The sequence below is a fragment of the Hippocampus comes genome, unplaced genomic scaffold (assembly GCF_001891065.2).
Source record: "Hippocampus comes isolate QL1 unplaced genomic scaffold, H_comes_QL1_v1.1 scaffold132, whole genome shotgun sequence".
Classification (NCBI taxonomy): Eukaryota; Metazoa; Chordata; class Actinopteri; order Syngnathiformes; family Syngnathidae; genus Hippocampus; species Hippocampus comes.
This window is the reverse complement of record NW_017805467.1, coordinates 3213022-3229375: the sequence shown is the minus strand read 5'-3', so window position 1 is coordinate 3229375 and position 16354 is coordinate 3213022. Positions and strand designations below refer to the sequence as shown.

At 42.2% G+C, this 16354-nt stretch overlaps 1 protein-coding gene across 3 annotated transcripts in view; it reads left to right on the top strand.

The window, feature by feature from the left end:
- Positions 1 to 16354, top strand: part of dennd1b (DENN/MADD domain containing 1B) — a 135588-nt gene that overhangs the window by 116037 nt on the left and 3197 nt on the right. For all 3 annotated transcript variants that reach the window (XM_019875292.1, XM_019875291.1, XM_019875293.1), the window contains 6 exons: positions 381 to 421; positions 1782 to 1817; positions 2776 to 2832; positions 4763 to 4852; positions 15302 to 15387; positions 15988 to 16207. In XM_019875292.1, the coding sequence (XP_019730851.1) occupies positions 381 to 421; positions 1782 to 1817; positions 2776 to 2832; positions 4763 to 4852; positions 15302 to 15387; positions 15988 to 16207 (530 nt within the window). The remainder of the gene's footprint in view (positions 1 to 380; positions 422 to 1781; positions 1818 to 2775; positions 2833 to 4762; positions 4853 to 15301; positions 15388 to 15987; positions 16208 to 16354) is intronic.

The following is a 16354-nucleotide window of genomic DNA, read 5'->3' as shown; positions in this document are numbered from 1 at the left end:
TTCAATAATCTCATGAAATTTTTCAACAATCCTATCCGGAATTTGTGTATAAATGATGGCTGTCTCTATCAAACAAAAGTTAAGTTCCAAAGTCATAAATCTCCTTTTCCTCTCAGCTTGTCACCATGTATAGCAAGAGAGAGCAAACAACACAACAAATAACATTACTAGTTTGCAATGAGCTCGTCAATTATGATTTATTTATTTGTTCCGTCCTTTTCTTCATTCCCTCCATATTTTACATTTAAGAAATGTTTTTTTTATTTTGTTGAATCAATGCAACCGCGTCTGAATGTGTCACCCCGTCGTCCTTATTTAAGGACTTGAGTGCTATGAAGTCCACAGTGAGTCATTGATATTTATTTCAATTTTCTCCACAGGTAACGCAAAGTCCTACCAGCAGTGGATGCACACTGTCAAGGTATGAACGTTACCCCGCCTAACCGTAACTGCTTCTATACCGCTGTATGTAACTCCCATTTCACCTCTCACGCCATTTTCTTTGAAGTTAATTAAAAGCATGACTGGCATAACTCTGGGCTTTGAAAGAACGGGCGGCCCAGGATATCCGGGTGCAGCTGCACAGCGTTTAGGGTGTGTGAAGTGGCGCGTGCAGCCGGACGGTGGAGACAGAAGTGATTTGACATGACAAGACGTCGACGGACATGACGTGTTGATCTGGCTGCAAACATTGGTGTTACGACGTTAAACCAAGCCGGGAACATAGATCTCCTTCCTTCTTTGTCGCTCTTTTTTTTTTCTCACTGTCTGTCTCTCTTTATCTGCCTCCCTCGTTTCATCTCTGTCACAGAACCCCCCCGCCCCCCCATCTCCCAATCCAATCTCTGTCTCTTCCTCTCACTCACTACACCGACTGTCTCTAACTCTCCCCCTGCTGTCAGCTGAGGCTGAATTAGTTCTCTAGAGTGCTCTTCAAAGGTTTGTTAAAGTTCACATTTCCTGACTGACAGGGATCTATAAGAGGGGCCTTCACCTCGGGCCCCCCCGCTCCTCTCGCTCTCCCTCTTCTGCCAACTTCTGAAACGCTGCCTGCCATTTTCCCTATTTAGCTGTTTAGCCAACGCTTTGTGCTTTTACTTGAGACCTAAAGGGAGCACGGATGCGACGACAAAGGAATTCGGAAAGATGCAGCAGAAGGCGCTGTAAGAAAGACATTTCCTTCCAGAATGTCGGTCAGCTGGCCTCAAAGTGGATATCAATCAAGCGATGTCCCTCCCATCCTCCGCTTCTAAATAAAAACCACCATAATGCCATGAAATGTGAGCTTTACGCGGTGATTGATACTAGGCGTCTGCAATGCTACTCTGAAGTGGAATTGTGGTGCTATTTACAGCTCCTCACCAGTGACGGTGAGATTGAAAATCACAGTACGAGAAGCAGTGTATTCAATGACAAGTTGGCTGAGGGTCACTGGGGGAATAAATGCTCGTAAGCGCGCTAAAACGTGAAGTATTCGATTCGACTGAAAGTCAGTAAAACTTGAGTTGTCACCATCAATGGAACATTGAGCCGTAACACACAAAAAATATATCAACACAGGGCAGGTGTCCTGGTGGGTCTGCCATTATTATAGACCAGTAAATGCCAGCACTAGGATTCGACTGCTTTCACTCTTGTGCAAATGAACAATTTGTAGTCCACGTAATCTTCTACTACACATTTCATATTTGCTGCATCATGCCATGTGTGCCTCATAATTCAATTGCCTTTGGTCGTTCATGTTCACGAATTCTGACGAATGTAACTGTTTTTGTACACAGAGAGGAGGAGCACTCATCAATACGGCAGTGACAAAGGTAAAAGCTCTTGCACAAACGGCAGCAGGCTGCATATCAGTGGCGGATGCTGGTCTGTCAAGGAGGGGAAGCTCAGTTTCGGCCTACATCATAAAATGTGTCCGATTATTTATACGTGAATTCGACTCTCTGTTCCTTTTCAAAAAAATGAAAAGGATGCCTTCACCATAAGATCGGTGATTGGCTCATTTCGCTGTCAATCAAAAAGAGATTCAGCCTCAGACAGATCATCCAATCATCATGTAGAAAAGCTCAGCGTCCGGGCCAGCCCATAAACGCCCGCTGTCCATAGACTCCCAGAGACGCTGAGCGTCCAATGGGTGGGACAAAACCAGCATTTATCCAATGACTAGTCTCGTTTCAATGCATTGGGACAACCTACACTGAACTCTCTCGATGCCCAGCGTCCGCGCGGTTGACGCTCAGCGTCCACACAGTTTAAAGCACAGTGAAGCTGCGGGAATGAATGAGAAGAGAGTCGCGTCGTAACCAGTAATAAGAAGCTGATTCGAAACAATAGTTGAGCGCGTTGTAGCGCATATTTAGTCAATGACATGTCCACACAATTGTACGTACACACATATATTTGATCACTTACTTTTTGACATTTTAGGGGAAGCTGAGCTTCCCTTGCAGTCTTAGAGCAATCGCCTCTGCTGCATATACATGTTTAGTTAAGATGAAGGTCAAATGAAGACATTTTGGACAGAAAAAGAACACATAAGGTATCAGCCATGCTGTGGATGGAAGTCGGTCCATCCTGGATAAGCGGTGTCCTACCATTAAAAGCTGTACGATAAGTGACTGTCAAGGTGCTTCATAGTGGTCAGGGTGCCCTTTTAGGTGATTCTTTTCGGATTTTATCAATGAAAGCACAACAGACTGATTTTCAGGATTGTTTTGGGAGGAGGTGAAAGATTTATAATCTATGTGTATGTTTTTTTTTTCCTCCCCCCAGGCCAAAAGTCATGCCAAGAGGGGCATCCGAGACATTAAAGGACGACTTAAACCACGGGTGAGCAGCAGAACGGACCTTCAAACCTCACACCCACACAAAGGCCCATAGAAGTATTCGCGCACACACCCCCATACACACAAGGCTGTTGTGAGGCAGCCGGACACGCACGCCCCTCATCGCAAGAGGCAGGAAGGCTGCTTTACATGGAACGTGTGATTCCTGTGCAGGACTCTTTAATGACTGCCGAAGCCTGCTCGGCGCTTTGTTCACGCCTGTACATTTTTAACCAACGCCCCTCTGGCTATGGCCTGTCATGTCACCCCAGCCCCTCTTTCCCCTTTATTGTCTGCATATTTCATCAGCGAGCCTGTGATTTCCTCAAAGCTAATGTAACGAGGTGTATGTTTCCATAAGTCTGCTGGATTTGATGAGGCAAAAGCAGCTTGATCTGTCAGTGGGGCACTGATTACGAGCAACATGAGCAAGACGCAGCCCTCTGTGAAACACGCGTATACACAAACATGCCCGCGTAGTCAAGAGTGGCAAATAAAAATTCAGGAATCGCTTTAAGTTCAAGGATTTGCGAAGAATTTATTTCCTCTGTTGTTGGAAGTCATCAGCTTGGATTCGGTCATTTTTTGACATTGCTGCCAGCTGTTAATGGACAGTAAAGGACTTAGACTGAAGTTTAAACTCGGTAGCCACATTCCAAATGATCTGAAAGCGCAATAGGCCGGGGGCTTGAATGTAATTAATTGAGGCACACTAAGTACCAATTATCTTCTCGGCTGGATTTGCACCCTACGAAGCATTAACTCAAGAAGCAAACGTGACTAAAAACAGACTGAAAGCACCAAACACAATGAACGATATCATTTGACATTCAGCTAATGGAAATATGGGATTGAGGAATCGTTTTGGAAAAGACTTGAAAATTGCATTTTCAACAATGATTGACAAATCAACTATATTTTGTTTTTATATTATTGCTTAATTATGCATTTGTCTTCATACTTTTTGTAGTTAACATGTAGATTCAGCTATAGTAATAGTACATACTCGCAGTTCAGAAGACAGACGCACCTTTTCACAGATTTCTTTTTTCCCATGTCATTTTAAATCTTTTTTTTTTCCTTCTTGTTCTTTTTTCCATCCAATGTCCCCTGTTTTTTCTCCCCCTCCCACAACCCCATACAGTTATGCCATTCTATTTTAACCCCCATATTAATTGACAATGTCACTCATTATATTAACACTATAAAAAGTATGTAGCGTATCTCCACAGTAAAATCTTCTTTCAACTTGGAAAGGTTTTAAAAATCCAAGCAGCGATTAGAGCCTGGTGCTCAGAGTTCAAAGCCAGTTTACATTCCAATGCCCCCTGTCACTGAATTGAAGTTACCTCAGCGCATCAAATCTTGTTGAGCAATATGATAACTTGTTGGGTGTTGAGACCTCAAAGCAATTTAGTGACTCTGTCCAGCAGCTGGCTGCACTCATTTCTCACATAAAATGTGATCTTTGTGATTTGTTTTATTTGAATTACGCTGTCTCCAAATTTAATCTTGCTGTCTTTACTTGTTCTGCCCATTTTTTTAAAGGTGGATTGATCACATTCCGTTTGAGCAGCAACATTCTTATTTCTTATTCTCATCAGATTGATAAAAATGCCCATGCCCTTTTCCCCAGTGAAGTAAAGCGTGCAGAAAATTGAAAAAAATAATAGTTGCCCGATCACTTTCAAGTTTACATACTGAAACACATTAGCATTGTGGTGCAGCGAACCCATAAAAAATGGGTTCATTTATACTCAAGATTAAAATTGAAAAGATTCAGAAATTACGCATTTGGAAAATGGACAAATACATAGAAATTCAAAACAATTGTTTGCATGTGTGTGGTTTTGGACCACAGCCTTGTTGACATGTTGATTGCACGTACTGTAACACAACATCTGAGATTTATGTTCACTATTTCGGCCTCACAGGAGGAAGAGGAGGAAGGGATGACAGTCTGTGCAGGTTCCCCCACTAGTACCAAGAGCCTGTCTCCAAGGCGACTGCAAAGAATGAGACGGGTATGACACACACGCACGCACGCATATTCACATACACATACACATACACCAGTAAATTAGTTAACTACCTCGGCACTGATCATAACAGAGCTTGACTGATAACGGATGCAGCTTTTCACCTCCGTTTTCCTTTCGCTCCCTCTATCTACTCCATCCCAACACTCTTCTTCCCTCATCATCTTACCTCGCTGTCTGCTGTGTTGCAGCTCTTGGAAGTACATTATTTGAGTGCCAGAAGTCATGATAAGCATTTTGTTTTCTCTCGACATGCTGCTGTTGTACAGGCCGTATCCCTCCCAGAACAGTGCGGACAGGAGACGCAACTCATATGCCAGTCACAGCGTTTCTGTTGAAAAATTCGCTTGTCCACTGAGAGGATTGTGTTTTTGTCTTTGTGTGTATCGAGTGCAAGCACACACAGGTGATGAGATAAAGTTGGATTCTACTGCAGTTAATGTCAACATTCGCTTGTCAGCTTTAAGGGAATTTAGTGATTAAATGCGCATGTCTGGTCAGTACTTAACACATGCATGCATCCTCAGGGACACAAAAGTTTACTTGCTCATTGTTATATTACAATAACACGCCAATCTCCATTTTCAACAGAATGTCTGAATGCACATCGTGACATTTTGGTCACCGCTCCTCTAAAAAACTGATTAGGAGAGATGGTGGGGTCTCTAATTAGCATTGTGTGTCCAGTGTGTGAGACCAGGCTGGAAATTCTTAGCGCAGAAGAAGGTGCGAAGGCCTGAGGGGGGGGCAACAGAGGAAGGGCAATTAGGGCCCCCCCCCACCCCAAAGACCTTCTCCGGGTGCTTACAAAGGATGCTCACAGATTAACAGTTAACATGTGATGTATGTGTGCACGCACTTACCAACACACACATGAAGCATTAAGTATACACACTCGCTCACAATCGTGTCCATGCCATTAAGAGCTGCTCATTGCTACGGTAACGGGCCCCTGGAGACCACTGTCGGAGGGTCACATAGGACCCGAGGTTGCATGTCCCACCGCTCTGTGTATTTATCATTGTCCAGGAGTCCACAGCCACATCCAATATCCTCACAACATTTGCATTTTTACCATGACTCTCTATATGTGCACAAGTGGACAACATTATCGGTGCCACTCTGCTAATGAAAGAAAAAATAACTGGTCACAGAAATAACTTGAATCTGACAAAAGTAATGATAAATAAAAATGTTAGCTGGTCAAAATGTCATCCGATTGCCCTGGTGAAGACTGCATGTGCTCCTACTGGTTCATGGTGGGAAGGGGGGAATATATCAATACATACTTTGAACAGCAAATTAGCAGGACAATTAATGAATGTCTTTTGGAGAGAAAATTACACACGCTAATTTGAACCGGAACTGGAAATGAACTAACATCTGTCTCGAACGGTTGGCCCCTCGCAACTGAAGCCATCTTACGTTGCCACTATACCTGACAATGTCTGTTATTTTCAACACTGAAAACACTGTTATCATTGCGGGTGTTCCGCTAGGATCCCTGCATGGAATAATAAGAGACTCTCAAAGAAATAATAAATACAGTACCTCCGTGGAGCCACTTGAATGGCCAAATGTTCAATGTATATTAAAATAGTATGAAATATTTCCAATTCATCAATATTTTATTGTTTATGTGTATATCTATGTGCAAACTATATTTGAGTAACATTCTTTTAAGTCCGCGTGATCTCCTCCTCATTGCCTCAACCTAAGTGTTATATTTTAGGGGGGGGCAAAAGCAGCCTTTGTAGCTCATCCATCTTATCTATGTGTGTCTCTCTCCCCTTGCTGTGCTCTTGCCCTGCACATTCCTCCCAGTGAAATTGTGGTAGTATTGTTTGGTCTGAACCAGGTGTTCATTGCACCAGAAACTGACCTCATTGGGAATAATCTAGTTAAATAGAGGTTAAGTGCTGATGATTAAATATAAGATGTGCTTTTTGTCCTTTTTCTCTGGGGGGCCTTGACTAAGCATATACCTGTGTACTGTCTGCCTCTCATTCAGACCCCCCCCCCAAAAAAAACCCTGCTTGAAATTCCCCCAAAATCTATATAGAATACAAAACGTTTAAAAAAAAAAGTTCGTGAATCCCTAATTATAGGAAGAAACAGAACTGTCCCATTCCCTGATATGTATGATGCAACAAAAATTACATTGCTGGTACACAGCAGGCCTTGATAATGTATCAGTATGTCCCGTAAAAATAAACAAAATACATTCAATAGAATGCTTGATAAATAAAAAAAAAATCTGGAGGAAAAACCCTTATCTTGAACTGCATGATGATTTGTGGGATGCAGGAACAGGCGACAGTATGGCGTTAGATTTCCACCACAATTAAAAGCACATGAGAGAAAATTTTGAAGTGTTGTGCCAACAATGAGACCACTAGCAAGTTTAATTTGACGGTGGTTCAACTGAAATAACAGTGCTATGAGACCATATTGTTACATTGTATGAACAATAAATGAAGGTTAATGTAACTGTATCAATGCTACCGGGCTGGGCCGTGGCTGTTATAGTTACATCAGCCTGTTCGGTTCCTGCTCCGTCCAAGTCATGTGTCGTCATGTTCTTGGGCAAGACACACTAACCCCCCACTCAATGTGGTGTGAGGCTGGGTGGGAATGTTTGGGCGTAGGTAGAGGGGACGTAGGTGCCCACTGGCAACCGTCTGCCTGCTACAGGGCAACTGTGGCTCCAGAATGTAGTTCAGCACCACCAAAGTGTGAGTGAGTGAGTCCATGAATAATGTATCCAATGTGAGCGCATTAAGTGTGCAGTTGTCCAGAAAAGCGCCATATAAATCTGATGCATGAATAATAATATCATTATCATTACTTCACTGGGGTAGCATCTTTACATTTTCCGCAAATAAACATTTACGGCACTGCTAGGGGAGCGTGGATGTGACCAATTACAGATTACACGAGGTTACAATGTACAGTAAATTTCCTTGAAAACTACTTTTACAACCAAAATGTTTTGAATGGTTTTATTGTATTTCATTCTTAATCCATGTATGACTCTTTCTTCGTTTGATAAGTTAAAAAAAAAAAAGTTAAATACTTTTATCGTGATACATTTTTCAGCCCGACTACACGCAAAATATTGGCATTGCTCTGCTGCATTCACCTGCTGTGTGACCCCAGAAGCATCCAGTAGCAACACAACCTCCAAAAGCTGAAAAACATTCCAGTCTCCTCAGTGATTCATTTGATTCTGCAACACTCTGCCCGGCAAATAGAAATGACATGAATGAAGTTCACACTGTGTGTGTTGTTGTCGTGTTATGTGCACATTCGAGCCATGTGCAGGGTGTGGGTGATTTGCAACGTTTTGGAGAGCTTGTTGATTCGGGGTGTAGGAGGGACCCTTTGGTTTGATGAAAACAAGGCTGCTGGCTTCAAACAACAGCCACTGTTTTGGCTCCCCTGTGTGTGAGCATCTCTTTTTGAAGGTCCATTGAGGATGTTGTTCTTGAACCATTGAGACAAACATAAAGACGAAGATTATATTTCTTGCAAAACGTGTGATGGATTGCGTAGAAATCGAAAGAGTTTACATTTCTGGATGAAACCCTTGATCATCACATTTCTTTGAAAACGCACATTACAAAGATCAAAACCGAAAGGGCAAAGTTTGTGGCCCGAATGAATAAATCCAAGTCTTGATAAGAAAGCTTGATATATCATCTTTTGTTCTCTTATTTTCTCCCATTTAACCGATTGTGTAGAGGCCTGGGAAATCTAATAGAAGAGTAATATTGAAGCATTATATATCATACAAAACAAAGCAATATGAATGATCAGCTTTGCAGGATATTGTGATCATTCTTCTGCCCTTTTTCTTCAGTCTAAAATTCTCAAGTTGAAGGACCTTGTAGAAATTAAAACAAATCAGTTGATGTTCAAAATACAAGAATTTGCTTGCAGCAAATATCCCAAAAATGTTCAGCATAAGAGAAAGAATGTACAACCTGGGGGAGAATATGAGGAAAAAAAAACAAAACCCGAATTCACGAACCATGTGTGTAACGAGTGGTGTAAATCGACAGAACTCTCTTTCTTGATTAAGAAGTAAAAGCCGCCAAAAACTTGGTGCAATTCGGAAAGCTTTATAAAAATCATCTTCTGCATAAATATGCAAAAGAAAAAAATAAAAGTACTTGAGGTAACATCCACTGCGTTTGCTCAACACAGTAGCATTTAGGGAAGCTTCTTTTCACTTTTAGTCCTGTTTCCTCATTAATATTATTTTTATGACCCTAAACGAAATGTGGCATCCTCCTTTTCAGTTATATTTTGTTTATAATCATCGCTAATAATTGTACGACCATAAATTAAAGATGCATTTATGAAACTACTTCTCAGTTTCCCTCAGGAACTGTATGAACAAGGCATAAAATCATCTGCCTTAGTGGATGGTGCGTCAGGCTGTCTAGCAGGGTGCATGTGTTGTCCGCTCTCAGGCCTGTCACAGGGAACAAAGTGACAGCTGTATAAAGAGCGGAGGTGGCTGAAACCAAAATCTTCAATTAAACAGCAGCTTTCTGACTGGCCTCAGGTCTCCTTTCACAGAACGTTAAGTGTAACAAAATGTGCATAGCCAGAGCGGTAGCTCAGTATGTGTCTTGTGTATGTTTGTGTATATGTGAATTCAATAAATGCATGGTTGGAGATGTTTGTGGAAACCATCAGTGGGAGACAGCTCATATATTCATGGCGAGTGGAGACGTAAACTATAAAATATGGACACATGACCTGACATGTATTCAGACGTGGAAAATTGTGTGTGTGTGTGTGTGTGTGTGTGCGTGTGTGTGTGTGTGTATACAATAATGTAACTATCTAATTTAAATTGAATATCAATCCTCAAAAGCCTACCATTAGTTTAGCTATAGGAATACTGTGTTGAAAACACATCTGCGCTACACAGTGTGTGTGTGTGTGTGTGTGTGTGTGTGTGTGTTATATATATATATATAAAGTCGTGGGCTGGAATCTGGCCCCGGCCTTACTGTATGCAGTTTGCATGCTCCAGTTTTCTCCCACATTCCAAAAAAATGCATGGAAGGCCGAATGAACACCCTAAATAGTCCATTACGAATGGTTGGTTGTCTTTGTGTGCCCTGCGACTGGCTGGGATCCAATTCAAGGTGTCCCCCGCCTGCTGCTCAAAGACAGCTGGGATGGGCTCCAGCATGCCCGCAACCTTCGTGAAGATAAGCAGATGAGATAATCATGGCTGGATGTATATCATGTATTTAGGGAATATATACTGGATGAATGATATATATATATATATATATATATATATATACACACACACACACACACACACACACACACACACACATACACACACACACACACACACACACACACACACACACGCATGCATACATACATAGAGAGAGAGATATAGATAGATAGATGTATATACACAGACACCCTTATCCACACATCATCAACAAAAGATTGAAGTATTGTATTTTAATTGGTTGTTGAAATTTTAAGTGGTTGTTCCTTCATGCACCATTCACATATGAAGTTTTTAAGGCCGTTGGTTTCAGCTTTGAGCATTTGTGTCAGCTTTCTGTCTTATTTGTTTATTTTTGTTTATCAATTTTTCAGTATGATTTATAAGTCATTTTCATTGAAAAAGGGGCAAATAAATTGTGTATTTTTTTCAGTGTCTCTGTGAATAGATTTAAAAAAAAATTTTTTTTTTACTTAAATTAAAGCAAATTGAAGAAAAGAATAATTTCGAAACATTCTTTCAAATGTATGATCTGCAACCTCAACCAGTGCAACTGAAAAAGAAAAAGGGACTTTGGAACAGTTGCGAAAAGCAGTCTGTTTTTGCCGAAAGGCATACATTCGAATCAATGATTGCCTCACCCGAAAAGTAGATTCGTTTTGAAACAAACCAGTTAAATTCCAAATAATCGAACTGAAGGGGACTGTGCTGTCTACCCCCCCCCTCCCTTTTTTTAAAAAAAAATAAACCTGAAGATCCTTAACACATACTTCCATCCTTATGCACCCATTTTTTTTTTTTTTTTTTTTTTTATGCACACACCTTTTTTGATAGTCCTGACTGGTGATCTGTCATTACCTATTCATAGGATATCAGGTGTTATGTTGCTAGAGTTGACCAAAACCTAGTAGATAATTTTCTTTTTCGGTTGTATCTATCATCCTTTTAATTAGAAGCCAAAGTCTATCATGGAAAAGAAGGCCGAGTGTTCGTCAGTGTCACTGGTTGGGCTTCCTGTCTGAAACCAAAGTGCCATCTCCAGGCAGGGGCTGTGTACTGCACTGCCACTGTTCTCCCCCAGACACCTGGATGAGACTGTCGGTTTAATCGAATAAGCATGCGGCACATTTTCCTTCTTTTATATACTGTGTGGCTCCTGTTTTAAAAGTATCCTTTCAGCGAAGGCCAGTTGGATGGTCGAGCACTGGAGCTTTTCTCAAACAGTGTTTTCCTCCACCTCTTTGGAGTGTGCTGCTCTTAAACAGGCAGACTTGGCCGTACTTCTGCAGAGTCTCTGCTTCTCCCCAAGGTTTGTTTGCATTTTACCGGCATCTCTTTACATACACTGCCAAGCTGTGAGATCAGTGGCCACTCTGAAAATACCCTATGAAATGCATAATGTAAGGCGGGCTTTTAAGGCCCGCTAGAGTTTGGCCCCGCCACAGAGAGAGAGAGAGAGAGTTGCTCTGAATAAGTGGTCATGCAGGGGAAAGCATTTGGCGAAATGGATGCTGATGATTTGATTTTCCTCTTATAACCACAAATGAACCGTAATGTGTTGCATCAGAAGTGGGAAATGTTTGGAGACATCTAGCATCGGGACTGTTGAGGTGGTAAGGATGAGGTCAGAGCGTCTAGTTCATAATTTACTCGCAGGCCGGCCTGTGAAGGTAGCGGCGGCCAGCGTGTTGGGATTTTATGTCCAAATACAGAACTGAAGGTATTCCCAATCCTTTTGCTCTTTCGCCAAGCGCTCCGGAGCTCAGATCAAAGCGCTAAAAATGATAACGAAAGAAATAAATGTTCCCGTCAGAGAGAGAGAAAAAAATAAACAAACTGCTGACTGGCAGCGCTGCCCAATCCAAGACGAAAGTGACGTCAGAGTAACAGAGGTAGAGAATGTGAGACAATTGGGGGGGGATCACTTTTTCATTTGCACGTTTCAGCTTCCTATTAGCCCACAGCGAGGAGCTAATGGAGCAGCAGTATGATAGTCTGTTGTTCTTGTTTTGTCAAGTTCTCCTCTGCGCTGTCAGGCCCGGGGCTTGACTATATTTGACTGCGGGTGCCTCCGCTCTTAAACATGCGTTTGTTCTTTACATTGGTGCACAGCGCATCCGAGTTCACGAGTCAGACAAATAGCTGCTGTTGAGGAACTCTTCGCAGAAAAGTATGAAAACTAAAGTTGTTGAAAAACTGCATAATTGTGACCGCCGCGCTCGGGGGTTCTCACCGCGAAGAGAAGCAATGACAAGTTGATGAGGCCGTGTCGGGTGGGGACCGTCCGTTTACGGCTCCCTGCGGAACTCGCTTCTCGGACAGACGGGACCAAAGCTGTAACCGAGATCACAGCGCCCTGCGGGCCTCATGACCCGTGTTTGCTTGTGTTTGGCTTCACCTTGCTTTAATAAACACCTAGCTGCACAGAGAGGCCCCACTTTGCCAAGCATGCGCAAATGAAAAGCCTCGCCACAGCTGAGCGTGCGTGCGTGCGTGCGTGCGTGCGTGTGTGTGTGTGTGTGTGTGCGTGTGTGTATCACAGGTGCATCGCAGCTCTGCCGGCTTTTTGGTTGGCTGCCACGTCAGCCCGGCTCCAGATTTACTGCCCTGACACAGGAATCCATTAAATGCTGTTTAGGGATCCTGGGCCAGAGCCCCTCTCAAATCTCTTTCATTATAGCTCCAAGCTACCATGGAAGGGCAGCGAGTTGGCCAATCAGCGCTGCCGCCACATGTGTTCCTGCTTAGGCCCACGATTTGAGAGGCTTAAGTGACTACTGCACACATCTTAAACTCGTGTGTGTGTGTGTGTGTGTGTGTGTGTGTGTGTGTGCGTGCGCGTGTGTGTGTGCGCGCGCGTGTGTGTGTGTGTGTCCTTACGTGTGTTCTTGTGCGTGTGTATCCCAAATGAGGCCATGCCAGCCACACAACCATTCCGCCCATCTGGCTGGCACCGTGTCCACTAATGAAGACTGGCTCAGGACACGGATCTAATGCTGTCCTTCACCTCTTTGCACGGCCACACCTATTGGCTCCTCCTCTTTGCCCCCCATCAGGAGGCACATTCGCTCACCTCGAATGATTTTGCATCTTATTTCTTCTATGCATCATTCCTTTTCGTGTTTACCTTTTATCATTGTGTGTTCGGTTTCTGTGCCGCAAACACAACACTCTAAAGCAACCCCCTGTGCTCCTCTCCTCTCTGAAGGAGTTTATTCCTGTTCTGGCCTTTGATTGTGTGGTTGATAGTTGACAAAATATGGAAAACTGTTGGAGCACTTATTTAATATCTTTGATATGCAGTTTAAGATCCATGTACTAGTACGCTCTTTGTCCTCACTAGCAAGTCAGTGTGGGAGTTTTTTCCCTCTACTGTATGACATTTCTTCACAATGGACTGTCATACTTGTATAAATGTGATGCATTATTATTATTGTTGTTATTATTATTCTTACGAGAAGTGGCATTATAACATTCTACTGGAGAACATCTAGCTTTCCACTAGTACAGTCATTATCAAACCTTTTACAGTAAATCCTCACCCTCAAAAAATAATGTGACAATATGCATGATCATATTTCAATACAGTAGCTCAGTTGGTGTGAGTGTTCATCAATAATAAGAGGTTTTATCCCCAAAAAGTATTTTTAACATCGCAAACCACGATAACAAAATGCACAATTTGAACGTTAAGATTGCATGTAAGCATCAGAACAGCATCAGAACAAATACTAAAAACAATACTCTGTTAATAATTCAAATAAAATGGGTTGCAAATAAAAATTAAAATATATGCGCCTAAATAGAGATTTTTAAAACACTTCTTTGATTAAATGCAAATATATTGAACGTAAGAGTTGTATATAATTGAGGTAGTGAATCTTTTGTGTATCACAAGGGAGAGCCTGAGTAGCACCACACTTGGAGAGTCACTGCACTGATTTGCCACACTTGCATCACATATTTGTTCCACTGGTATGTCAAAAATGTCTTTCTAGTCTGCAGAAATGTCACAGGGATGTGGAAAAAAACATTACGAGTAAGACAATGTCATTCATACTAGTACAGTTGAATTGGAAGGATATTGAATAATTGCTCAAATGGTTTTCTATAGAAGAGTGCATGAAGGTAAAGATGACTAAAAGGGAAGTCAACCCCCCCAAATTTTTTTCAAGAATATCTTCTATGCAGCCCCACGAGTCTAAACACGGCATCCTGATTAATATTGTGGAATATGAGAATTTATGGAATCTGAGTTACGGAGTAAAAGCCACCCATTTTCATCCATCTCAGGGGACGGCCATTTTGACAATGACATCACACTTACTCATAGCTCAGCTTCAAAAACCGGTGAGCCGTGATTGTTTGTTACCTGAGCCCCGAGCGACTGTGATGTCATTTTCAGTCGACAGAAAGAGACAAAATGGCCACCCCCTGTATGCGGGTGGATTTTTGCTGCTGAACTCATATTCAAAACGCAACATGCCGTGTTTAGACTAGTGCGGTCGTATAGAACATAGTATTGTAGAAAGAACGAAAAAAAAAATAGAATTCCCCTTTACAAATGCACTATGGAATATGTACACATTTAGGTTTGTTGCCCACAATATAAACAAATGACCGCTCTGTGAGGGGGCTGTCAATTAGAAGGCGAGCGATGGTGTTGAAAGAAGAGCGCGTGCACTGGCGGTGATGGAGGGACATGTGCGTGATGGTGGAGGGAGGCCATGTTAATAAGTGGCCCACAGCAGATGGGGAGCGTCCCGCGTTGCTGTGTAAAGCTGCTGTCTCTTCTTGAACCCGCACATTAAACATGTTACACAGGTGGCTTATTAAACCCGCTGTGTCACTAAACGGCACCACGTACTGATCATTCAGCACATTGCGCTGACAAACACCATGTGCAGAGATGTTACAGCGCCGATCGTTAATGCTCTTACACCGGGCCTGCGTTCAGAACAGACTTAATGCTTAATTTGATAAAACACCTCTAAACATTCTCATCCCCAGACCCCAGTTTGACTAATATAGCAACTCTTTGGGTTCTGGTCCAATAAAACAAGAGCTGTCCCTTGAGACCTCGCTATGTATCTTCCTCTAATCTTCTTCTATTTCTGTCTTTTTTTTTTCTTTTTGCATTTTTTTTGTACTTGTCTCATTTACAGCAAAACTTCAACAAGTCTCCCATGAGCAAGGGCCCTCCAGAGCTTGGCCTCGGGCTCGATGATGATGAGCTGGACAGCGCTAGCAAGTAAGTGCTTCTTTTATTCATCCTTACTCTATTATATTATCAAAGCCACGATTCAATTTGTTGAGTAACAATCGACTCAATGGGCAAAAGATGCTCAAGGCAAGTTATTTTTTAAGTCAAGATTGTACTGCCCCCAAGTGGACACTAATGGGAAAAACAAGATCATTTGACCAGACTATTTTTGGACGATTGAATGTGTGTTGGCTTGCTGATATTTTCTTTGTAAAATATTGTCCATCTAGGTTTTCATTAATTAAAGTTATACATGCTGGTCCATCTGAATTGAGTAGATAGAATACCATACAAAAGTTCATTTATCTCAGTAGTTCTCAATTTAGAGATAACACCTTGGATAATATGTTGCAATCTACATAACTTCCCAATTAAAAATAATTGTCATTGTTCTGTCTGCAATCGAAGTCAGCTAAAATCATCAACTGATGAATAGAGAAGTAAATCCTGAAATCTGTCATTCGTATTCCTCATGAATCTCAATGTAAATTTCACGTTTTTGAATAGAATTAGTGAAATGAACGGAGCTTTGTAGCACATTCTATGTATTTTGGTTGCATCTCTACATCAGCGTTTTCTCCACCGTAGGATCTCATCAGAGGACAGTGGCGATGTGCCGTCATACGCGGAGGACAGCGATGACTGCTACTCTTTGGAGTTGGACATGGACTCCTCGCAGTCAGGCAAGATGAACCTGCTGGAGGAGATCCTGGACTCTTTGAACACCACCACGATGGAGCAAGGCAAGCTCAGTGCAGCCAAGAGCCTGGACTTCTTCAGGTCCATGGAGGACCTGGACTACGCCCCGGTATGAGAAACACATTGTGTAATGCAGCTAATTAAAACTCATTCAGTACCAGCCAATTCTGGACCAAGTCTGAAAAGACGCTTAAAAACGTCTTTGGGAGTGAATGAGTTAAGTGGTCTCACTTTTTCTTTTTTTTTTTACCCCCCC